At 40.9% G+C, this 26,581-nt stretch overlaps 1 protein-coding gene across 6 annotated transcripts in view; it reads left to right on the forward strand.

Annotated features, from left to right (window-relative positions):
• Positions 1 to 26,581, forward strand: part of LOC118419000 (putative bifunctional UDP-N-acetylglucosamine transferase and deubiquitinase ALG13) — a 70,083-nt gene that overhangs the window by 41,465 nt on the left and 2,037 nt on the right. For 2 of the 6 annotated variants that reach the window (XM_035825202.1, XM_035825208.1), the window contains exons 6-23: positions 1,992 to 2,073; positions 2,817 to 2,961; positions 3,723 to 3,822; positions 9,023 to 9,161; positions 11,110 to 11,174; positions 11,975 to 12,075; positions 13,171 to 13,220; positions 13,738 to 13,836; positions 15,389 to 15,465; positions 16,413 to 16,690; positions 18,609 to 18,710; positions 20,379 to 20,450; positions 22,534 to 22,696; positions 23,598 to 23,796; positions 24,176 to 24,323; positions 25,064 to 25,320; positions 25,565 to 25,605; positions 25,993 to 26,094. In XM_035825202.1, coding sequence (XP_035681095.1) covers positions 1,992 to 2,073; positions 2,817 to 2,961; positions 3,723 to 3,822; positions 9,023 to 9,161; positions 11,110 to 11,174; positions 11,975 to 12,075; positions 13,171 to 13,220; positions 13,738 to 13,836; positions 15,389 to 15,465; positions 16,413 to 16,690; positions 18,609 to 18,710; positions 20,379 to 20,450; positions 22,534 to 22,696; positions 23,598 to 23,796; positions 24,176 to 24,323; positions 25,064 to 25,320; positions 25,565 to 25,605; positions 25,993 to 26,094 — 2,220 coding nt within the window. The remainder of the gene's footprint in view (positions 1 to 1,991; positions 2,074 to 2,816; positions 2,962 to 3,722; positions 3,823 to 9,022; positions 9,162 to 11,109; positions 11,175 to 11,974; positions 12,076 to 13,170; positions 13,221 to 13,737; positions 13,837 to 15,388; positions 15,466 to 16,412; positions 16,691 to 18,608; positions 18,711 to 20,378; positions 20,451 to 22,533; positions 22,697 to 23,597; positions 23,797 to 24,175; positions 24,324 to 25,063; positions 25,321 to 25,564; positions 25,606 to 25,992; positions 26,095 to 26,581) is intronic. The other 4 variants (XM_035825205.1, XM_035825203.1, XM_035825206.1 and 1 more) reach the window with 4 other exon arrangements.

The following is a 26,581-nucleotide window of genomic DNA, read 5'->3' on the forward strand; positions in this document are numbered from 1 at the left end:
ACTCCCTGGCGGTGATCCGCATAATAGGTTCTCGGGTACCATGTTTATCTTCACTTGTAGCAGATTAGAATCAAGCTCGTTTGTTAGAAGTGTCTCCTGAGTGCTAATGCAGGGTTCCTTGTGGGGTGGTGGGATCCCCCAGGGAGTTGACTCTAACTTCGTAATGAGAACAAATGGACAATACTGCCGAGTAATCATGGAAGAGATTGTCATCAAGGCCAACCTTCTCCAAACCCCGACAGTATCATTGCTTTGCGCTGCGACCTTTTGAACTTTCTTATCGCAAAGATTCACCCGAAGGTAAGTTCTTGCGCATCAGTCACTCAGTTGTATCATATTAGATATCATATACCTCGGCATCTGATAGAGATATCGACCAGGCTGGGAGCTCTGCCATTAGCCAAGGTTTGGTTTCAATCTCAAGGGGAAGTAATGTATCCAGGGTAAGGTAAGGTGTAGTGGGGTGCTTGGCACAACTACAGAAGATTATGTTTACTAAGGCAATATGATATCAATTTTTTGCTTGACATCCTCCTCAGTAGACCTGAAATTTGATGCGAGTTGAAAGAAATGCCACAAGTTCAGGCTCGTTTTGCAGTTGCGTGTGTTTTACGATGTGACCATCTCTCGTTTTCTAAGGGTATATTGTGAATTTTCAATGACAATGAAGTATGCGGTTCCCTGGGCAGATTTAAAATTTATAGAAAAGGTTCCTGGCATGCAAGCAAGTGACATAGATCACTGCCAGTCTATGGGAGAGAGAGAGCAACATTTTTCTTTTCGGAGAAACAGGCCCTGACAAGAAATTGAAGATCTCATATCTATGTGAAATGTTTTTAGTGGATTTTATTAGTGGTTCTCCCCTTCCCTTAATCAATCCCAGCTATCTCCCTCCCATAGGAGGTCGTTCGTCCATTGGTTGGCTGACCAGCTGTCCATGGATTGTACCACACTACTTTCAGGAAGGGGGGGTGTTGCCTTGTAAAGCTGCATTAGCCAAAAATATTGCTAGGTGGTCCAAAATTACCATTTCTTTGGGACCTCTACCCACATACCAAAATTCAAACAAATCCATCACAGAACACATTTACAAACACTATTTTTAATTACAGTACCCCTGTCAAAAGTGAATTTAGTCTGATGAATCCTTTCCGGTGGTAATCAGTGTGCCTGTGGACGTGGTCTATAAAACGTGTGTATGCCTTAAAAGACGATAGTGGCATAGGACTTAAGGCGATAGATAGAGATGCTTTGCATGGAATCATGGAAGCTACCCTTGTACAGCACATTCAGCTCCTTGCCAAAGAGTAGCATAAAGTAAGATGAAGGAGATGATATCACGTGTGTTTCGGTAGGCTCAGTGGCTTGGAGAAGGGTTTGGAGAAGACACCTTATATGACAGTTACATATCTTTGTCCCGGTGGGGAGCCTATTGCAGAAGAAGATGATGGCGTAGTTTGATGATCAAATAGCTGCAGTTTGGGGAATCCTCTGAGCAGTTAAGGCTAGAAGATTGGCAAGAAAAATTCTCTCCTAGAAGAAGATGGAATTAGCATGGAAAGTGAAAATACGAGTGTTCTTTTTTTAAAGCCATCATATCCACTGAAAGGTTGCCGTAGATGTCAGAAGTGCATTATGTTGGTACCCCTGTGTCTGTCACTGTCGGTGTCTGAAAAGAAAGTGTTCTTGTGTGGCTGAGATCTTGAGGCTGAAAGATGACAGGGATGCCACAAGTACACTTACTTAAGAACACATTTGGTGGTGGTGATTATTTACATGCAGTAAATGCATGAATTTATCATTTTATTTCAAAATGGAAGGGGATATAAAAGATTTTTAGAAATGATTGTGATGTTAAGTAGTTAAACATAAGTTAGCAACACATAATGGTGTAATCGTGAAGTTGGGTTTAAGGGTCAACCATGAAAATAAAGCCAAGTTGTGAAAAGAAAACGTTGAAGTTGAACTGATGAAGAGTGTTTCTGTTTCAGGTTGTGTTATGCTTCTCCCACGGCAATCACTATGACAGTGTGTACCCCAAACAGTTCCAGATAGATGCTGCTATGTGCCAATGTAAGTTTCTCGACATTTATTCTTTCCACCAAATCAGATTCACTGGTTATTTCTTTATCTCTACTCAAACTAGACAGAGCAGCCATAACAGTTTGTCATGTAGTTATTCTACTAGTTGTGCAACTTTGCTGCAAGCTTGCAATTTGACACTCGCAATTTTCATTCAATTTGATAGAAAACAAATCTTTTTTATGCATTATTCTTTGTTGTCTTTTTCCTGTCATAATTTTATATTTTGCACTGAGATCCCAATTATGATGCACAAATGCAATTTAGGCCACAGCACAATTGCTGTCTACCAGAGAGAGAGAAGCATGGTTGAAAAATGTTCTCCGAGTGTTAGAATCTCTATATTCAATCGAATTCCCAATAGTGGGGCTACCTTTGATGGTAATTTTACGACCTGCCCCCATCTGATAATTCCTTTTATAAATCCCAAGATTTATCTCCCTTGCCTTTCTGACCTTGACTTCAAAGTAGGGTCATTTCCTACCGACGTGACCTTTGTTTGTTTTTACAGTGTTTTAGAAATGAATGTGATGTTTATAAGTTATACACAATGGCAGCATATAATGGGCGTGTCATGAATTTGTGGTGGAGGTGTGATCGTGAAAATAAAGCCACATTGTGAAGAGAAATTAAATAGTTATTGTTTGAGCTACTTTAGCCTTTTTCTCAGGGGCATCTTCAATCTTAACATTGTCAGCTGTAACTGTTTTCCCCTCTTTTTTCCTCCCTGCCAGCTCTTGTGTATGAGCTTCTGTACAAGGACGTATTTAAGATGGACCATGACATCGCCGTGGTGAAAGACATGCTGGGTAACAAACAACAGAAGATCAGGAAGGACAGCACCAGCGAATCCGAGTCCTCACCCTCCAAGAACTGCGGGTAAATAGCCGACATGTAAATGTTAAGTTAGAGTAAAGTTGCCCGTACATCTGTGCAGATGCTTAGGGGTGTCGCCCATCTCCATTTCGAGTAGACCTTGGGCCACACATTTGTTCAAGCTGCTACAGCAGGGGGCTGGTCCGCTGGTAGTGATGTGTGTTTAACTTCCATACTCTTCCTCATTAGTGCTGAGTGCTAAACAGAGAAAGCAGTATGTACCATTTTTAAAGTCTTGGGTATAACTCGGCCGTGGATCAAACTCACGACCTACCGAATGTAAGGTGAATACTCTATCCACTCAGCCATTGCACCGGTGCAAACATGTAAATGGCCGACATGTATCACGCTTAGCTGGGATCAATTGATCTGCAGATAAGCAAGATTTACAAGGCCTGTTGATGAGATTTATTTGATAAGAAAGCAATCCATTGGGTTGGAGTAGTGTGCGAAAGGGTCACTTACCTCGGTGATAATGAGGCCGTGAAATAAGATTAGTCACTGTTCCTTCTCATAAAGGAAAAGATCTCAGTTAGTGTGTCCTTGATGACTGGACAAATTCCACAGTATCTGTGACTTAAATATGACTTATATCATGCACACTCTCTTAAAAGATTGTCCTTGGTAAAGGTAAATGTAGGTTTTCCTTACTTCACTACCTTGCTATTTGTGTGATGGTTAGCTGCAGCCTTTTATTCGAGTGTGAGCGTGCATGTCCATATATGAGTTGAATTCAACCTCAATGTATGTGCTTCTTCCTTCAGAAGTGACAAACCTGACAGTGAACTTGAAGGGTCGACCGAGCTGGACGTGTCGACAGAGTCAGACAAGAGTAGAGACAACACAGAGAGACCAAATGAGAAGGTGAGCGTCAGTAATTACTGTAAATCTCAAAATGTTTGCAGTGGCATTACTTTGCTGTTTTATGCTCTTACAGAAAGTTTATCTTGCGCATTGTGAATAAGGCATAAAGGATAATGCACACATCAACATTGCATATATTTAGATAGCTCAAATGCCAATAGTAATAATATTTTCTTATATTGGAAAGCCTTGAGAAGGCCAAAATGCCAATAATGATACAACTCATTCTCCTATTGGAAAATGTTGTCTATTTTCTGTAGCAATGGAAATCTGCAGAAAGCATTGAAGTGTCCAAAATCCTATCAACTCGAGATTTGTATCTAATATTTGCTACATTCATTTAAGGTTTTTACTTCCATTTTTTGACTTGCAAATTTAAGATATAATCAGTCTGTTATGCAGATGGTTATTTCTTTTGATAAGGTTTTATTTAACAGAGTACATGTATGTACGTAATAAATGAAAGGTAATAAGCTAAAGATAGTATCATAGCCTTTTCAAAGGGATTTAGGGTTATATCAACTGTCTCTAGGGCACGATATTGGAATACTGAGCGCATCCTTATTCCACTACTTTTTTTCCCCCCAACCAAAGTCAGGTCTCCATTTTTACACCTGGGTGGAGTGAAGAAAGCCAATTGTGAAGTGCCTTTGGCAAGGACACAAATTCTAACCAGGAATCAAATCTGAATCGTTGGTCCCATGTCTGCTAGCCTACCCACTCTGCCATTCAACAGCACAAAAAGAGACTATCAAATTTGAATCAAAGTCTCTCATTTATTGTCTTGTGTCAGCATCTTGTGGATTAATTTGTTTGCCAATAGAGCTCGGCTGTCGAAGACAAAGGGTCTGTGAGTTTGTTACAACGTGCTCTTTGGCTTGTGGCAACATTTTACAATGCTTGCCAAGTTCTTACCACTGAGTCTTTCAAATGCTCTAGAGGAAGTACTTACCATTGATTAGAAAATCCATCCAAGAGAGGAGTTGGCTCTCTTGGGAGACAAAAGCATTGGAGGAAAAGCTTGTTCCATTGATTCACCTTGAAACGTGGCTTAAGTCTCAAGTGTGTCGTATAAATTGGCTCGTGTTCCTTGAACTGAACTGATGTCAGGGACTAAGAATCGCTTTGTACCAGTTGACCATGTATGAACTTTATTGCTGAACACTCATATATGCCAGTACAACAGTTACTGTAAAACTATTAAACAACAATACTGCAAGGCTAATGTATCCATACATGATACATAGAGCATTTGCTATAAAATATTATCAATTGCAGTACTATATGAATTACGTTTTTAATAATTGTATGGAAAATTTGGTCTTTCTTTTCAAGTGAAGTACAAAGAAAATGACCGATGTGGGAGTCAGACATTATAACAGATATCCCATATTAGTCATATTACTTGATTGTCTTGTAGTTGCTCACATGAAATGCTTTTAACAAACATTGTTGTATGACCTGTCTAGAAGAGGTCATGCAAAAGGGAAAATGAAATATAGTGGACTTAGGCCACACCAGTTCTATTTTTTCCGATTTGTAAAAAAAAAACTTTTCAAATTGATGGCCACACCTCGTGTTGACAAAATTTTATAGCCTCTCCTTTCTCAAATTAACTGTGGTCCTCAAAGTCAAGTAGCAGTACGTGCCTGTTTCGGACGGTACGTTTATAATTTTTCTTCAAACTTCGGACTTTGCTACCAAGGACCCCTAAATTAACTTAACTTAATTAAAATAACTAATGAGTAAGCCCCTCGATCTCTCCTACTCCCGACTTTTTTCAAAAGTTTATTTTTATCTTTTATTTTCGACCGACCGACCCAATTTTTTTTCTGAAAAAATCCAAGAAACAACAACTAAAATTGGTGTGGCCTTAGCATGGTTAATTTATTGATCGGTACAGGGATGTGACTGATGCAGACAAGACAAGAGATTTTACAAGACAGTGATTTTTATTCTCAGGGGACATTACCTGAGTTACCTCTGCACAACTTTACAAGATAACAGGTTGTTACGACTGTCGATATATCTGCTATATATATAATGTATTGTCAGCAACTAAGTTGTGTCTATATGTAGTGTCTGAGCAGTCAGGTCCTTGGGAAGTCTCTGCGTTCCATAGATAAGTTCCTGTTTAAAAAAAGATAAGTCATCTTGAATCAGTTTAGCTGACTGAAGAGCTATTCTTCCACTGGTCATGTCAGAGAAGACAGATGCTGCATGTATGTAGAGTATTTACAAGTTCATTGCACTAGGGAAATTCTCTCAGCTCTTTTCAATACAAGTACTAAGCACAATGAAAAGTGGACCATGGTTTAATGTTCAATTCTAAGGACTACTATCCTGTCCAGTAGCAAACATGCCAGGTGAGCAACACAGCTGGGATTCAAATTCCCAACCTCTTGGTTTAGTCAGGATCACTAACCACTTTGCTACACAATTGGTACAGTAAACTTACTGTACTACTATAAATGTGCACAGAGATCACAGTACACAAAGTCATGATCAATTGCTGCTTAGCTTTATGCTATCTGCTACTGTACCATTTCAGGCGCCTCATTTGTAAAGACTTGCAATGGTACGTGTAAGCTGCCTATCCTTATCCCATAGGAAGAAAAAAAGACTTCTGTATCACATGCCTCAGAGGCATTGATCATAATGATCGATAATCTCCTGAGACTATAATTGTACACAAAAATGTACATAAAGATGTAGTCAGAATTAATCTCTACACACTTTATCCCATATGTATAGGAAAGAAAAAAGACTTCTATATCACATACCTTAAAGGCATTGATCATTGACAATACCCTGAGATTCATTGAATACAAAAATGTGCCCAAAATGTAGTCAAAATGAATCTCTACACAACTTTATGCTATCTGCTACTGTGCCATTTCAGTTGCCTCATTTGTAAAGACTTGTAATGGTACGTGTAAGCTGCCTATCCTTATCCCATAGGAAGAAAAGAAGACTTCTGTCACAGTATCACATGCCTCAAAGGCATTGATCATAATGATTGATAATACCCTGAGACTCATTGTACACAAAAATGTCGTCAAAATGAATCTCTACACAACTTTGTGTTACCTGATATCACTACCATTTCAGATCATTTGTAAAGACTTGGTAATGTAATTGTAAGGTGCCTATCGTTATCCCACAGGAAGAAAAGAAGACTTTTGTATCAGATACCTAAAGGCATTCATCATGCTCTGAGAATTTACACTTTCCCTGGAAGCTCCAACATCAGATAGCATATAGGGAATGCCTCTACTGTATTTTCTCAAATAAAGTATTGCACTTTAAAAAGTATTCAAAATTCAAAGGTGTTGCAAGTTGTTACCAAAGTTGGAATGTGTACTTCTTTCCAGGTTATTGCACATTATTATTCAGTAAAGGATCTCAAGTAGAGCTTGATTTTTGCAAAATAACCCAGGGAAAAGAGAAGAAAACACCATAAATTTGAATTTATCTGGTTCAAAATGTATTCAAGATCAATGAGAAGGGTAGAGTACTTTCAGATTTACAGTTTTTCCATTGCATGTTTCAGTCCTACAGGGTATCAGGGGTGTGTACTTTAATGGGGAAGCATAATTTAATCGAGAAAATACTTTAATCGTGCATATTTTAATCGAGAAAATGCAGTATTCCCTGGTTTACGGTACACCACCAGTGCGGTGGTATTGACAAATGTTATCGCCTGGTGCACAGACCACAGTGATACATGCTTGTTATCTGTGCGTGACCTTGCAGTCCATCATGGCTGCCGTTCCCACCGGCAGGGTGGTGGGTCGATGCTGTAGCGGTGACCTCTGCTGCAGTTTTCTAGAAAAAAAAAAAATGTTGTTTCCTGTTTACCTAATGTTGAAAAACCTACCGACCCTAGCCTTTTTTTGGGTGGGCAGTGGAGCCACATATATATAGTTACCAGTTAGAAATTAGCTGTAAAACTCTTCTGCAGTTTTCTAGAGAAAAATGGTGTTTCCTGTAAGTGTTTCTGCACCTTCCCTAGAAAAACCTGACGACCCTAGTCTTTTTTTTGGGGTGGGCAGTGGAGTCACGGTTAGAATTTTTATTCACCCTATACTTCCTATTGAAATTTAAAAAAACCTGCTTGTCCTATATCTATAATGAAGATTAAATGTATCGGATCCACAGATTTGTAACCAGTATGCACAAAATTAAAGTATAATATACATTGTAAGCATCATTTCAGTTTTACATTCAAGTTGTTAAACTGTATTGTATCACTAGAGTTGTGGCCAAAGTCTTTTGAGAAAATTAGGGGAAAAAGATAACACCTACCCACTACCCCATTTTTAGGACTGAAACAGGAAACACAACACTTTTTTCCTAGGCCTGGTACATGTGTACATGTGTACCTGAGTGGTTGGTCGGGGTAGGAATATTGAAGCTGCTGGCATGCTTTCTTTCCTTAAGGCCACAAAATTCTGCGATTTCACTGACTTCAGTCTTCATTGCACAAACACAAGTTAGAATCTAAAGGTTCTGGGTTAAAATCCCCAGCAGGCCCCATAGTTGTGCCCTTAAGAAAGCCACTTAACACATGTTTCCTCACTCTACTTAATGTGGAAATGAAATCCTCTCAGATGGAGGTCCTGTATTTGAGGAGTGTCATGACATATTGGAAAGAGCACTAGGGTCCTTCCCAGTGCACCTTGTACATAAACCTACTGCACAAAACTTGAATGTTGCATTTAAATGGTGGTTTACCAGACAGTTCTGCATGAAAAACAAAAACAAATGGAATGCACATTGTAAACAATAATGCCAATTCTCCAACTTGGGATACTCAATGTATGTGATTTTAGCACTCAGAATAGAAGGTGGATTGGACAGAAAAAAAGGCTCTGCCATCATTTTGTCAAAATGAACATTTGTGGGTCAGGAAGTGTTGGATAAAGAAAGTGATGTGGTAGCCCTTTTGGACCTTAATCAGATTTGTAAGATGATGGCAAAGACAAAACACCTTACATAATGAATGGCAGAGTCTATGTAGAAATACACAACAGCAGAAAAGGCTACAGCCTACAAAACACATGCCATGCACTGTGCACCTTGTGATATTTGCTGTTTGTGTTATATTCGCAAGGATGAAACCTACAGCAGGTCATTGTGGGCACACGCAACTGTTGATTGATCATAATAATTACAATCCGCCCCCTCTATTCCACAGGCAACACAAGCGAACGGTGCTGTAGAATATAGTAAGAAGGATGGACGAAGGTTCCCCCTCCCCTTTAAGGTGGCCAAAGCCCTGGACCCTGAATGCTACCGAAATGTGGAATATGATACATGGATGGACTCCAAGAAAGGTGAGGATTTACTACTGTCTACTGTGATAGATGCTGATGGTGTTCTTGATAAACAGACATCATTTATTGATTCAAGCAGTTATAATTTGTAACAATCTTATGTTATATTGATGACCTGGCTAAAGTTGCAATCTACTTTGTATGTCATTTTTCATACTAGTCTCTGCCAGAAAGATCTGTCTTATGAGTATATATCAAGGCCTGAAGGGTGAGAATAGATTAAGTGGAGGCGTCCAATACTTCACATTATAGATTTATCTCTGATCCTGATCAAACTCACAGCAGAAGTTAGTCTCCCATATTCAGATCTTTGTCTACTACGTAAACTTTTATGCAGTGTCTGCTGTAATTCTAATGAATGAGCTGACATGAGAAAATTTGACTGCATGATCATCCATTTTACTGGTGCTGTAAATGAGATTGTGAGATTGTGGTCATTTGATTCCATGGTAGTTAGAAGATTAGTGTTCGCGGTGGTTTTAAGTAGGCAGTAGTATTTTACAATGTAGCCACAGTGACTGCAAAAACTGCAAAAAAACATGTAACTTCCACGATGCTGCACGATGTGAATTTCAAGTATCACCAACACTGATCAGACACTGATTAGACTTTGATTTTCTATGTCAAGTAAAACAGACTAGATTCAGTTGCTTCCAACATCTTTTGCTTTGACCTTATCCATTTTTCCAGTAGACCTTACCCTCTAATGTGGTTTTAAAACAAAGGTTGCTGAGGTCCATTGCAGTGGGGCATGTATCGACTGACCTGATAACGACACAGTCTTTGCTGCAAGCGTCCTTGTCTTGTAAAACAGACTAGAATCTTGTTGAAGAGATTCATTAGTCACATATGTCCACAGTTGATAGAATTTTCATCTAACAGTGACTACTTTTTTGATTAAGGTAAACACACTGGTAGGTAGATAGCTATTGAAAATTTGGAGGTACGTGTGTTTACCTTTAAAAAGTAGTCACTGTTAGATGAAAAATTCTATTAACCAGACTAGAGTCTGCTTCCAACATCTTTTGCGTTGACCTATCTGTAGACCTTACCCTCTAATGTGGTTTTAAAACAAAGGTTGCTGAGGTCCATTGCAGTGGGGCATGTATCGACTGACCTGATAATGGCAAAGTCTTTGCTGGAAGCGTCCTTAGTGTATGCATCATAATTGACCCCAGCGGCATTCGCCGTTCCCCATAACTCACGTCCATTTGACCCAGTTCAGCAGGTATATCAGTGCTTCACACCTGTGCCTCTGATGAGATCTTCATTAGCGCTCTTGATATATGATAGAGATAACCTGTCAGGACTTATTGACAGCCGTCCACCCACCAAATGACCCAATTACCAATCACCTATAGATGACAGAAAAGCTGACTTAGCACCCACAGCTTCCCCCAGCGTTAGACAGGCGAGGAGACGTTGTGTTTGTGCCAGAGAAATTTATGGTAACAAATGTATGGCGCTATCCTCATAATAGCCGGCTTGTAAAAGATTTTACTAGCAATTGAGCATGATGTTTGGGTTCAGGAGGTAGAAGATTTCCATCTGATTTTATCGATTGTGGGCCCGCTTTTACAGTTTAGTTGCTGGAGTGTGAATTTCTGGCTGCGCTGATAATGGATTCCACCAGTATTTTAAAGGTTTGTGTATGATGAAACTGGGCCTTACTGGGTACATTCGTCTTACAAAAAAGTGTGCTAGGAAGAATCACAAGAGGTTTGGGAGATGGATGTTTATTTGGTGCAAAGTGCTTTTTGGATTAAGCCCCTCAGTTTTCTGTGTCCGTGGGCGGATATCAATGAGTTATAGCCATCAGCACAGGAAGTTATCAGGCTTAAGATTCTCCCATGACAGCGTTACGTGTCATCTTACCGTGTGGAGATGTAAAACGCTGCAGGATTTGCACATGGTTGATACCCATTGTCTCGACCATTGTTTCTTACAGAGCAACAGCGTCAGGACATGCACCTGGCGACTATGATGCAGTACGCCCCTGGAGACAAGTGCCAGGTCAGTTCAACCCTTCAGCCTGCTACGGTAGCCGTTTGGCATCAAATTTGTATCAGTTATCCCATCTTTGATTGAGAAGGAAAACGAGGGCCAGGTCAGTTCAACCCGTCAGCCTGCTACGGTAGCCATTTGGCATCAAATTTGTATCAGTTAAGGGGTTAGGGTCTTTGATTGAGAAGGAAAACGAGGGCATGGGAAGGGGGTTATCTGTAGGATTGTGCTGTATCAGTTATTGCATAATTTCACCATTACAGGTCGTAATGCAATCATTAGTTCAATCAAGGACCTGATGCAAGACAGTTGTTGCACAGGACTTTGAAATGTTGTCGACACAACAGACTTTTTCTGTCAGTTCTATCACCCAATCTCTTAAATAATTGCTTTCTTGATGAGATTCATTATGCTTCAAAATTGTTCTGCTACTCTGGGTAGTAGTAGACCGGTTTATTAAAAACAGCAAGACTCACATGCATGCCTTCTGCATGCTGCTGTTTGGAAAGCTGAATTGCGAGGCTGTTTAGAACAACGAGTCAGTAAAAAGGTTATTCTTACAAATCGTGTTTGTTGTGAGCAACATTTAAGCATTCGTTCAATGGTAAAATGTTAACAAAATTGAATACTTTTGATCAAAACATGATTTTCAAAGCGGTACTACATATATGTATTATTGATGTATTGACATGATTATGATTAAGTTAGAATTCTATAAATTCAATTAATGGTTTGATTAATGATTAAGTTAGAATTCTATAAATTCAATTAAAGGTTTAACATGTACGTATCTAAAATTTTCCCCCAAGGTTCGACTTGAAGGGAACGTCAAGTACTACATGGCGCATGTGCAGGAGGTGCAGGCAGAGAGCGGGCCGGTTACTGTCTTCATAGAGGAGCTCGGAGAGAAGTGAGGATCTCTTTTATCATATCTCCCTCTGCTTCAAACAAAGAAGTCAAACCCAACCTGTTTAGAAATAGCCAACACTAGTATTAGAGTAGAATATTGTTTATAACTGTTAATTGTCACTTGTATGTCTCGTATGTTTATACCATGTACTTGCAATTAGCCCTCGGGCATGAACTTGCAAATAAACTTCTTCTTTACTACAGTAACTGTAAATGCAGAAACTTTTGCGGTGGTTTAATGTTCGCGGTTTTTGCGGTGGCCGCTTCACTGCGAATTTAAAACCACCACGAGCAGTAAGTCGAGACTACGGTGCATAAAACCACTGCGAAAAGTCCTTTTTCTCGCTACCACGAAATTAAATTTCCGCGAACTTAAATGCATTTACAGTATCATAAACCTCATTTTACATGTACCTGTCAGTCAATTTTCCAATTTGTGCCTGTCGCTGAGTCAGTTATTAGCTCATCAATATGCTTCTCTCATCTCTATTTGCAATTAATCAAGGACATGTCAGTATGACAGAAAAGCAGGAGGTTATTCTCTCAGTCATGTTATTACTGTTACTTACAGTTGATTCATTTACTTTCATGGCGGTTTTTAGTTCACAAGCTTCAGACACAGGACATTTTGTCAGCGTAGTGTAGTGGTGAAACATGGGGTGCCATGATTTTACGATAACAGGACATTTTGTCAGCGTAGTGTAGTGGTGAAACAAGGGGTGCCATGCTTTTACGATAACAGGACATTTTGTCAGCGTAGTGTAGTGGTGAAACAAGGGGTGCCATGATTTTATGATAGGAATAATTCAGAGGGAAATCAATTTACAGTACCTTCCATGGGTGTCACAAGACTTTCATATGATGTTATGATATATGGCTTTTAGTAAGATGTTTAAATCAATAACATTTACTACCGTAATAAAATAACATGTTGTTGTTTTTCCAGGCATACAGTTCCGGTGAAGTTTTACAATTTACAGCACCTTCCATGGGTGTCACAAGACTTTCATATGATGTTATGATATATGCCTTTTAGTAAGATGTTTAAATCAATGGCATTTACTACCGGTAATAAAATAAAATGTTATTTTTCCAGACATACCGTCCCAGTGAAGAATCTAAAGCCCATTACCCAGGTGCCTCCTGGTATGTAAAAAGAAATCAACTTCCTTTTTTTTGTGTTCTTGTGAGATTTAATATTTTGTGATTAGTTTACCAACCTCATCAAGCTTCTAGTACATTCAATTTGATAAAGGTTAGACATCGAGGTAATAAAAAAGATTTGCCAAAAAGCAGTTACTCAAGCAACTGGATATGATTTTCAACTGCTTTTAGGCAAGCTTTTTGTAGCCCTTCGACTGATCAGCCCCATGGAGAGGGGAGGAATCTCAATAATTCCCCAACAGCAAGAGATTGTGTACCATAATACAAGCCTAGTGATTAGTAAGCTTCTCTGGTCCCACCTGGCCAAGTATGCCTATAGTAAGGTCATGATATTACAAAGTACTTTATATTCATTCATTCATTCTGCTAGTCATTATGCTTAGCAATTAATAGTGAATGCATATAAACACATCTTAGTCAAACATGGCCACCATATGATTAATTACTTGCATGTAGCACTGTGGTTGCATAAATGATGATTGATCGTTTTCTGTGACAGTACCAACTGTGCCCATGCCTTGGACAGCAGTGCCAGCTAAGGGGTACAAGAACCTCTCTGGGTATTATCAGAAGGGTGCCATAGTGCCACAGGAGATAGGTGAGATAGGCAATAACAATGTTAGGGTGTTGCTAATGATCTAAATGAACTTAAGATAACGCTAGTTCACCTTTTTCCATTGGATAACCTAGATTCGTTGTTTTAAAAAGCTGGGTGAGATTTCAGGTGAACAACATGGGTTTTAAATGTCAACATTTTCAAGATATTGCAATGAGAAACCACCTTCCATAATAATTGACGTAATGATCCCCAAATACCTAATTTTTATAATACACAATGGATATAGGTTATGGATAAAAGTGAACTAACATTATATAATTGTTCAGAAGATATGTTGAACTTCATGTTTGTTTGTGTTTATCAACTTTATCAAGGTCATGTTTGAAAACTGCAGAGACATGTGTTTATGAATCTTGCAATTTATGTTTTGATATTTTACAATATACAATATGAAATCCCATTGTATCATGATTCACTGTGTGTACTGCAGATTTTCTGTTTAAGACAGATGTGTTCATAAGATGTACGTAAATTTGTATTGATCTTTAATCAACAGTGTTATTGTGTACACTAGTAAATGATCTGTTATCCTCTGAGCCACCCCCCTCCCTCTCATGTAGTAATGACCCCGTCCATTCTAACCCCGAGCATGTCAGCATGTTATAAATTACCTGTTTTGCACTGTTGTCATTGATTTCAATTGATAGATGTAGTGTTTCGTCACTTCGGCATGCTCCACTGGGCCGTACTGACGTCATTTTACAACACCTGACAGTACTACTAAAGCCGTTAAGCTCATCTCACTAGAGTAGATATCCCCAAGGCTGGAATGACTGCGCTACTGGAAAAGTTGCCTTTGCATGTCGTAGACTTAACTCCCGTTTATATAATAGTATTTGTCATAGTAGAGATTGGGATCAGGACAATTGCGGATTGTCCTAGGACAGATTAGAGTCTCTCCTAGAGCAGTTTGGAATCGGGATCTGTCCTAGGAAAATCTGTACTAAGTTATAGATTTTGCAGATTGTGATAGGACAGATCACCATCAAATTAAAATTGATTCTACATGTATTGTACTAGCCTAAGGACAGATCCCAATTCCAGTCTTTCCTAGGCTAGACTCTGATTCTAATCTGTCTTGGGGCAACTTGTGATTATCCAGAATCTCAATTATTTTCTACACCACCAAAAATGCAATTCTTATTCATTCTGTTGTATGATAAAAGTTATCTTCCACCAAGTAAGTTATTCTCTGACAGTGTGTAAAAAAAAGAGAATAAGAATAAGAAAAATTCTGAGATGGAAGAAAACTTGAAAAAGTTTTCTTAAATCCTTTTCTCAGACCAAGTTGCTCTTTCTTATGAAAACTATTTTTGGTAGTGTACAAAATATGTACAATGACATATATATGTAGCAATTAAACACTACTAGATTTTGTGCTCGACAAATCTCTTTCTTCCATAATCCTTGCTTGATGCTGTTGCGGCTGGTACGTTTGCGTAGTGTGTAGATAACCATATGCATGTTTGGCTGTGCATGCCCCGCCGTATAGCCACTAACCCTCCCAACACCCAGTGCGTTCTTCTCTCAGCAGCATGTTTCTCTCCCCCCTGGCACCCATTTGCAGAAGATCCTCGCAACAAGAGGAAGAACAGGAGGAAGGGAAGGGTAGGAAGAAACTCTTTTGTTTATTGTTTATCGTTTTATTAACTCCTGTAGCTGTTGACAGCTTGTAGCTGCAACAGCTACTCTTCCAGGAGTAACAAAATTACACATAAAACTTAGACACTGGGCATAATATACACAACATATAACAACATCCCACAGTACTAACAATCGTTATGCAAAATATTATAAAACGCATGATTTTTATTAGGTACATTTTTTTATTGAGTACCTAATGTGCCATACATGTATGTTGAGCTTCGCATGTGTTTCACTAGCTGCTGTTTGAACATCTTGGATGTACTTGCAGAGCTCTTTGTCATTGATTCTGAGTGTTTTAATCAATAATTGTGCATACCTTGGTACGATGATACAGTGTTAGCAGAAAATCAATTCAGACATGATATCTGTTTGCAAGCTACATATATCATCTTGTATCAAATTTTGGATATTTGGTGGAACCGGCCCCTGGGATTTCTCTGTAATTCAAATGTTTCACTCAGTGGTATTACTTACAATCCTACATGTAGCTGGAGGCTGAGTTGTTTCTTTGCTTCCCAAACTTTTATATTGATGTCTTGATGCATATAGGGGAAAAAAGGTGGATTATGATTATAGCAAAATGTAGTGGAAACTGTAAGTCCTGAAATGTTCACATTGGTTTTATTTTGGTTTGCACTATGATCCCTCACCACAAAATCGTGACAATAATGTGTTATGTACTAACTGCTGTTCTTCTGAATTCTTTCAGACCCAAACCCCAAACACTGCAAAAACAGCCATTCCCCTCTGAAGCAAAATTTATAGTTACTGCAAAAATATGATTTAATGAATTATTTTGAGCTGTATTACATGTAAGAATATCTAAGAGATTATGGATGGTAAAGAGGACTTTCGAGGTAATAATTGGATGGAGGTGATGTCGAACTCTTACCCTTTGTAAAACATAGGAAAACGGCATCCCGCCGTTCATGGTGCAGCGTGTGCAGCCGTCCCTCCCGCCCCGGCTCCAACACGAGGGGCAGTACAGCCCCAAGTACCACCACCACCACGGGAGGGAGTACCAGGGCAGAGACTACCAGGGGAGGGACTACCAAGGAAGGGACTACCAGTCCAGGGAGTACCAAGGAAGGGAGTACCAAGGGAGAGACAGGGACTACCAGCCAAGAGACAGGGACAGGGAGTTCCAGAGGCCTCCTCATGGGCAGAGATACAACGGACAGGCAAGGTATGGAGAAGACATAGAGAAAGTTGTACGGTAAAATTTAAGTTCGCAGGGACCTTTGCTGTAGTGGGAAAATGGAGTGTTTGCAGTGCTTTTAAGTTCGCGGTAGCGCCATAGACTGTAGTTCTCGGCAGTTTTAAGTTCGCAGTGAAGTGGCCACTGCAAAAACCGCAAACATAAAACCACTGCGAACATCTCTGCATTTACAGTACTCCTCTCCCTGACAGTGAATGAACTGAATGCAGCCCATACAATTCTGTTCAAAAATTGGCTGCTTGTGCTCTTTATCATTTGTGCAGACTATAAAGAAAAGAAGGAAAAGTTACAAATTCTAGGCAGGTGTTGTCCTTACACTGGGTTTTTGTGCAGTGGCATGACAAATTGTAGCTCCAACATTCTTGACTTGGGAACAAATGAGCCCGAATCCTACCACAAGATGTTAGATTTGGGTTCATCTGCTCTGTGACTTTGCACCCTTCTAGACGCTTCTGATATATCAGCTGTGGACTGTGTTGAGATGAACTAAACACAAAGGCTAGCACAAAAAGCAGACATATAAAGTTTTGCAATTATCGTTTAAGCTCTAGGAGCTAGCAGCTCACTCAAAAGAGATTTGTGGTGTTGCTTGCCCCGTTTTTGCTGTAAGGCACATATTTGGGTTATTCTGTACATTTTTTGACAGGAAATGTTGCCCACCATTCATGTAAATCCTTATGGTTATGAGCCTTTGACAGATTCAATTTGCCCTGAGATTGATGCATCGCCCAAGGAGACACTAAAACTTCAAGAAAACTAAAAATAGCACTCCATAAAGCCTCTTTACTGATTGACTCAAAGTGCAGGAGGGACTGCCTATTCCCATTCATTGTCTGTCAGGGATTTGATTGAAGTTTATCACTCTGTTTACAAGGCAGTTGCATGCGAGATCACACTTGGTCAGTGACCCAGCTTTCTCCTCGAGTTATCTCTTAGGTCCAGGAATCGGCAACAGCTTAATAAAAAGGAGCGTCTTTGTGCATTCCTTATCTCAGTTCTGGCCACACTTGATAAATCAGAGATGTTTGGGGAGGGCACAGAGTCACAGTGCATGCGTGGTAAGAAAAATGGCTTGAGCACATTTCCCTTATGCACAAGCATGCAAAGGTCCTATATCTGTAGCCTGGTATCCATCCTATTCTAGCTCTGTTCACTCCTTTGATGGCTTCTCTGCAGAATAGTCTTGGATCTAATAGTGAGACAATTGGCACTTTATATTCTCATGTAGACTAGTGCTCTGAGTCATGCGGTCCGCGCAATGGCATAGTAACAGGGTTTGAGCAGTGATTCTAAAGTTCGATCCCCGTTGCACCGCATCTGAGAAATATTTGGTCACCGCAATAAAGCAGAATGTAAAGCTCCTGGGATACAGGCAATGAGCCTCAGTCGTATTTAAAAGACGGCTTAGTCGCGAGCATATGATTTCCTTGTAATCTACCTAATCATCAGACATCGATGGTTCGGACATGGCTCATACCTGTGGACATCGGTCCATCTCCAACATTCATGTGATGATAGACTCAAGAACTGAAGATGAAATAAATAAATAAATAAATTCAGAACTTGCAGGCCAATCAATTTTCCTGCTGTGTGGCAGGCATTAGGACCAAATATTTTAATGGGATGCCATGTAAAACATTTCCCAATCATAATTCATATCCAGTTGTTTAACTGACTATTTGGCATGTATATTATTACCTTCCTGGATGTCTAACCTAATGTATTACAACATGTAGGACCAAATGTTTTAATGGGGATTGGGCCCAGACTATTTTGCATGGAAGTTATTGTTGGATCAGAACTGGAGCTAGAATTGGCTGGATTCCAGGCTACTGTAGATCTGTGGGTAGCCCTGAAAGCGTACAGTTGTGCCTCCCCTGTCCAGTCCCCGGTACCAGCACTATGGCAGGGACTATCACAGCAGGGACTATCAGGGCCGGATGTACCACGGGTCCCCCCACGGCCACAGGTACAGCTCACAGGGGAGGTATGGTCAGTCCTGCCAAATCAACACCACCGCCACAAAAAATATCTTTTGCACTGCCTCCTGAAAATGCACAACAAAAAGATAAATGCTTTGATCACCCTTTCCTAGTTATTCTCTTGAATTACAACTTTCCAATCTCTTATTTCCAATGCCACAGAAAAAGAGACTTGCACACAAAATTTCACCCCATAACAGCTCTTACTATGTTTACAGAATGTGTCAGCTAAATTATATGTTTTCCTGATGTATTGTGTACATGTATGTCAAAGACTGGTGTATTTGTATCTTTGTAGTTGATTGTCAAAGGAAGTCAAACCTTGGTAGCCAACCACCTGGCACAGCCAATTACAGTCCAGTTATAATGTAATCTTCATTAAAACAGTTTCGTCCATCGTCCAACGTAGTTAAGACCTCTTGATTGAAGTAACCAGTCCCTCTCACCAACCAGGTTTCCTCAGTTGCTTGAGTGGTTGCTGAGGCCATTAAAGTTACATGTACATGATATGAAGAAGCAAGTACTGTATCTAGTGAGTAGATAGATCAGTGTCGTGGTTTCTGCAGTATCCAGTCAAGACGCTATAATATATTGAAGATGCTATTTCAACCCCAAATTTATAACATTATATCAAAAATGTCCTTTCCTCATCTCCCAATACAAGATAAAACCACTGCAAAAGTAAATGGATTGATTTTACAGTATTTTTGTCCTGATTTCACCCCAGCTTATGCAATATGTTTTCAGTTTTTCTATAAAGTGCATGTGCCTTCAAGGTAATTTTGTCCTCCCTCTTCCTTCCATACATAAAAGAACTAGAAGACTCGCTCCTTTTGACAGATGGGCAATGACACACACGAGTGCCTCCAGCAGTGTAAGAAGTTGCCTCAAATTGAGAGGTTGCCGGGAGCCCCACATAAAACTAGCGCAAAATGAAGCTATACGTCATCGTCGTCATGAACCTGTGGAAGCCCAGCACTTTTGTCATAAAACATCCTTCCTCCCCATTTCCTTGCTACGCAGTTGGAGTCTCCTTATATTTCTGTCCATAAAACCAACTCCGGATGTCCTAAAGGAAAAATACCAGGTATACATTTAACACAGTCATAATCGTATACTAGATGCCATTTTCTTCCCTTGAAGACAAAAACACTACAACCGTCATTCTAAGTGCCATAAAGTCGCTGTGGTTAGTTCTTTTATTTTTTCTGTTAAACCACTCTAAGGTGTAACACACCAGTTTTGTTCAGTATATACAAGCTGTGTAAATCTGGACTGTGAGGTTTGATCTAATCATACTAGGAAAGACCCCCGGACCTCTGTTCTTTTCAGTAAGTGCTGTGGGATCTTAGATGTCTTGAGGTGTGGTTCGCAAACACGGGTCCTCCAGATTTACACCCCATCCGAGAGAACGTCAGACTCCCTAACCAAAGCTAGGTATTCATTTCAGTCAGAAAATAGGCCTGGTAAAAAGTATGTTTCGCAGGGGTGCAACATTTGGGAAGAGGACGTAGGTAATACTATTCATTTTCAGTCAGGAAATAGGCCTTAAGTACCTTACCGAAAGGGTACAACATATTTGGAGCCTACTAGGGAACGTAGACTCCAAGTCTCAATAACCCTAACAGCAAGACCAACTTGCCAGCTGATTGTTTGTTCTCCTCTGTTTGCAGGAACCAGCCTCCGCGCTTCATGCGTCAGGACCAGATGGATGGGAGGGGACCAGGGCCGCGGCCCGGCAGCAGGTCAGCACCACTGATTAATGGATGAACGGCTTGTTGTGCACAGCAGAAGTCTCGTAGGAACCATTAATCAATTAAGAACTGTTACAGAAGCAAACAGAGATCCTAATTGCGGTATACGCTTTCCATTTCTTACATGGGGTGGTGTGCTGTTACTGCAGGGTGTTTGGCATAGTACCCAGAAATCTTAGGCCCAATCTATACACAGTTTTTACCGATATCTGTGGATGTGTCGGGAGGGATCTGGAACGTTGGCCGCCGGACACCCGTGGCGCTTGCAGTCATTAACAGCTATATAGCCTAATGAGCCTGCGTTATATGCTAATGAGCCCTCCCGAAGTCGGGATACATCTACACACGCGCGGAAGCTGTCGGGGACCCGTGCCAAGCTACCGGGGACCCCTGCTAAGCTGTCGGGCGAATGGTCCGGACCTTTCGGGAGAAATTTTCCCGATATCTTTATGGCGTTATTGCAGTTCCATCTAGACGCTGAAAAAAAGCTGTCGGCGAGAGGTTGTAGGCTCGCTCGCTATATCGGGAAAAACTGTGTATAGATCGTGCCTTAGTTTGAACCCTGTCATGATACTAATGTTGTGCCTTTGGGAAAGGCACTTTACACGACTTTCCTCACTTCACCCAGGTGCAATAATGGGTACCTGAATTCAGTTTGGGAAGGTAAATGACGTTTGGAGGAGAGGGTTTTGCTCCGACTCCCTATGCCATGCCCTTGACATACTGGACAACAACCATTGCCTCTATGGCCTCCAACCACTATTGGACTTTCAATTTCTTTGAGTTATTCCTTGCCCTTCTTCTTACTCAAGGACGTCTAAAGTATCAAACATAAGTCCTAATATAGAAATTGGGACGTCTTGAAATGTTGCTCACTTGACTATTAAGTTCCAATTTGCCTTGTCCTCATAAGGACAATCCTTGTTAAATCTTGTGCATTGATGTACATCTAGCCTTTTCAGGCAAGAAAATCGCAATAGATATTGATGTTGGGAATGTAATAGATTACTCAATTATCGGTTTTATAAGTGCCATGATGTATATTACTTGGGTACATCCTTTATGTAACGTTTGAGGATAATTTAGACCTGCAATCATTATGGTCTTCGTGGATTTCAGTGTACATTGCACATATCCATCCTCATTTGGTCCCTGATATCTAATTTACACACCCACAGTTTCCCTGAGGCGTTGGGTGTTAAGGGGTGGCTGTATGGGGGAGGATTTTGATGAATAGCTTCAATCGTATAGCTAAGAGGACTGCTCAAAGTATTATGAAGTTTCATAATATTCACACACATACATTTACAAGCTGACAATACTGACAAATTCTAGAATAGCTTACACTTTGCTGGTAGATTATATGATGCTGCTAAAAGCCCCTGTTGTTACTCTAGCTGAAATAACAAAAGAACAAAGTAAATCTTTCACTTATGTACTTAAGTGTATTAGAAAATGCCCTTGAATGGCTTTAGATGTAGTTGATATTCATCTGTACAATATACATCAGATTTTGTGGCATGTTTCCAAGTACAGAGGGTTACATTACATAGTAAGACATGCCGTGACTGGCATAAAAGTGTTTAGCCCAGAACCATGAGGTTTGGGGATCATATTCCCTAATATGCCCTGGTTTAGAGCCCTTGTATGTATGTAGAGCCCTTGGGACGGCACCTTAAATGACTTTTCTCTGGCTTCACTTTGGTGAAGTAACTACATGTAACTACATGTAGCTTTGTCTAGGGTTGTTCCTCTTATAGTACATTGAATGTAGCACATAAAAAAAGCACTATGCTTCAAGAGTACAAAGTTAAATGTATCTTTCGGTGGATCAAAGTTTACAATGTGCATACCTTGCTGATGGCCCTCTACCTAGATAATTAATAAGAAGCGAGAAGAAGTTGAACTTACATACATACTAGAATGTATTAGCAATAATGTAGAGGTGATAAGATACCTTTTTCTTATATCAAAATTGACCTTATCACTAGCGCTACAACCTGTACTTAGCTTGTTTGAGCACAAATGTACAATAAAGGTCAATCATTCAATGTGTGACTTTCCCATCACCCAGGTACCAGTACAGTCATGGGCGAGGTCGGGGGCGCGGCAGGAACACCCCCACCCCTCCCCCGGGGCCGCCCCAGGGGGAGATGGACGAGAAGCAGGCCATCGAGGAGTCCATCGTTCTGTACGAGCTCCAGCAGAGAGACCCTGATGCCTTCCCTGCACTGCCGGTAAGGAGTGGCACAGTTAGTACTTGTAGTATCCTTCACTGCCGGTAAGGAAGGGCACAGTAGTACATGTAGTTAGTATTTGATTATACCACTGCTGGGATCCCTGACTCAGGGGTAGGTAGTAGTCTGCTAGTCTCCAGCAAAGAGACCCTGATGCCTTCCCTGCACTGCCAGTAAAGAGGGGCACAGAAGTAGAACAATCATGTAGTATCTATAGTATTTGATTATACTGTGTTAGGATCCCAGACACGGGTAGGCAATAGGTTACCTCTGCTAGTCTCCAGCAGAGAGACCCTGATGCCTTCCCTGCACTGCCAGTAAAGAGGGGCACAGAAGTTTTCATTCATTTCATTCATCCTCGCCGCATATCAGACTTCGCTGAGGCGGGCCGTCATCGTTCTCCAATTCTTCCTGTAGTAGAACAGAATTCTTCCTGTAGGGGCACAGAAGTAGAATAATCATGTACATGTAGTATCTAGTATTTGATTATACTGCTGCTGGGGTCCCTGACTCAGGGGTAGGTAGTAGTCTGCTAGTCTCCAGCAGAGAGACCCTGATGCCTTTCCTGCACTGCCGGTAAGGAGTGGCACACTGCGTCATTTTCTCGTTCATAAACCATTGATACAAACTGTTTCCTTCCCAATATTAGCATTGATGTAATTGCCCACCTGTAACCTATTGTATCATGCATCACCAAGGTTTGTAATGCCATCTTGTGTTTGGTGATTGTACTGCAGGTACATGTAGTGCCCTGCCAGTAAGGCCAACCTCACATTTCTAAACAGGCTAGGGGCCCGAATGGGCAGCTTTCGGGAACATGATCATAGTAATCTCTAAAACAAGTTTGTAAAAGCTTGCCCTGATATGTAGTGTCTTAATAGTTTTGACTTTTTCTCTGTAGACATCTAACGGACAAGTGCAGCATGTTCAAAGCAACACGGTATGGGGGAGGGGGCGAGGGCGGGGCATGGGGCGCCGCACACCCACCCCTCCCCCTCCCTCCACAACCCCCAGTGATGGAGGCCACAGCATGACCATGGAGGAAGGCTCTCTCTGCAGCAGCATGCAGGAGCTCAACATGAACGAGAGGGCCAGTCCTGGTGGGTGGGCAGGTGTACAATACTACTAGCCTGGATACCATTCTAGTAGTAATTCGCTCCTATGTTTGCTTCAGACTGCTACCTGTCTGGGGAAATGTTTATTTAAATCTTTTGGTGGTGATGTCAGTTAATGAGCGAATTAAGGATTGGGTTTTAGGGCGCTCGGTCAAAAGGTGTTCCAATACCAAGCTCACACAGGGCATTTAGGGTGTTGGAACACCTGTTCGAACGGGCCCTAGAATTAATTCACTCATGTGTAGGTACCCAATCAGCACCCTCGTCCATGTTTTGGATGATTAAAAAAAAAGACAATTCAGCCATAAGTACTGCAAGAGCTGCTAATGACTCATTTTTCTCTCTTTTGCCTGTAATATCCCAGATGGTGAGCGTATTTGTTCGCCGGTGTCGCACCAGATGGAAGTGCCTCCCATGAAGCGAGTCATGACCCCCACCAAGGAGTTCGTGCCACGGTCCTCACGAACGCCGTCCCCGTACCAGAACCCGACCCCTCCACTGCAGAGTCAAAGGTACAGCTTTGATAATGATATTGATAGCAATCCTTGGTTCTGCATACTCTGTAGAATGTGATGATATGTACGGTACCTATGAAGGGACCAAGCGAAATGCTGTTTAGAGTGAATCCAAAATATTTATAAAATTCCCTTCCAAAGCTCAGTCATACAGATGAAGCAGAGGAGAAATGCAGGAGAAACACACCAGGCAAAAAAAGAGCTATTTCCTGTGTGTATCTTGCCTTTTTTACCCAGTCAGAGAGCTTCTAATGTTTGTTTAAGAGGACATACAACGGACAACTTTCCTTTTCGCCAATTAGAGACAGTGAATCTTATGTGTGCCTCTTGTGATTCTTGGTAATCAATCACCCTTGGCCACAGGGGGCATCCTGTATCTAGAAGACAGCAGGCTGGCAGGGCCTTGTGTTTCTGTGGGTGGAGCAGTTGGTCACGGAAATTAGCTATGATTCCATTGGCTTTCCCTTCTGTTTCCCTCAGCCATGCATAGGAATCACATTGGAAAAGTGTTCCTGTATGCATCAACAGTATGAAATGTGAAGAGTTACTTCAACTTATGTATCACTGAAAAATGCTTGTTAATATTTGCTTTTCTCCCAAGTATGTTCATAAATTCTCAGCCCCCAGATGCGGTTTCTGGTAAATCTGAGGAAGCTATAGGTACAATAGCATGGCTGTAGTCATACATTCATTTAATAATGGACATGATTTTGTGTTTCTTTGTCCTGCCACCACAGTGCCAATGCAGAAATCAGCTCTTCCAACAGCGGCAGTAATCAGCAGATGTCCACAGATAGCACCTCCTCCCCTGCCTCTACCCCCAACACCCCCCCTCCCCAGACTGTGGCGCCCAACGGTTACGTCCCTTACATGCAGCCCATGCACGTTCCCTTCTACCCTATCATGATCCAAGCCACCGACAACCTGACGGGGCCCGTCAACCTCAACTTTGGGCCCTCCAGGGACCCGTATGGGAACGACTTGCCACATTCAGGTAATAATAAGTCTGCCAGGCAAGTTGTATGCTGTACAATAAGTCCTTGCCCTATGTCTTCCATTGCTTGTTTTGTGTAAGAAATGAGGAAGATTTTCTTGAATTGCAGACTGACTAAGTTTGGCTTTGTAGTTAAAGATAGAAACTGGAGATTGATGTACAATACAATACAAGCTTTCTTGACAGAATAGAAAGTACCGTCACTTTTGTACGATTGATATTTGCTGTCAATCCTCTTTTTCAGATGTCTCTACACTTAGATTCTTCTACAACTTGGGCATTGAGGTAAGGAAAATTGTTGGCTAAAGCTTCAAACTAGCTAGACAGTCAATCTATCTGAATGTGATATGTATTGAAGGAAAGGAATAAAAGCCATCAGAAAATAGTAGTAAGATTTGATCATGTCCGCATTGTACATGTATTCGCCAAGCAGAGGTTCTGGTTGGGGGGATAGTAGTGGCAAGGATTTTTTACTGCTACTGAGGGGAGGCAGCAGTAAGAAATCAAGGCTACTCCAATCGAAACCTCTGCTTGGGGAATAGCAGCCTTTAAGCTCCATGATAGAAGGTTTTTGACAAATATACAGATGTGAAAACAAAAGGAAAATTCATTGATGCTCTGTGTAATGTATATATTGAACGTTTTGTTGCAATGAGCCCTTTTATCTTTCAGTACTATCGCTGCTGCATGAGTATGATGGCCATACAGCACCAGCAGCAGGAGGCAGCCATGGCCAATGCTTACTTCTACAACCAGGCGCAGGGACAGGTGCAGGTACAGAGGTTTCCTGTGGAGTTATCTTTGCAGAGAAGGTTATGATATTGTTTTCTATGCTGTTTGTAAGCATCTGTGTTTGTCGCATCAACAGTGTTACTCTAGAAGATCTGATGTACCTTCATTTGGTTTGTGGATACATGTAGGTGTCGGCAAAATAAAGGACAAGTTTGATTATGTGCCATCTGGTGGCTTTCCATGGAACTACAGGAAATGATCTTCGCATTTGTTTAAATCCGATGCTGTCAACAAGCTCTGGTCATGATTTTCGAGCAACATGCTCAGGTTCCACACTTAGCTAATGTTGGATTAGTAGCATGTCTTGTTGTAATTGATTTCTAGCACAGTATTAGCCAGCCACAAACACATGGAACACAATTCGGATTTGAAAACCCTAAGAGAAAGTCTGCAAGTTTTGGGGCAAAATTTTACTATTATGACGAACGGAAGCTTACCAACACAGATGAACTCTCATACTGAGATTTCT

The sequence above is a fragment of the Branchiostoma floridae genome, chromosome 7 (genome assembly GCF_000003815.2).
Source record: "Branchiostoma floridae strain S238N-H82 chromosome 7, Bfl_VNyyK, whole genome shotgun sequence".
NCBI lineage: Eukaryota > Metazoa > Chordata > Leptocardii > Amphioxiformes > Branchiostomatidae > Branchiostoma > Branchiostoma floridae.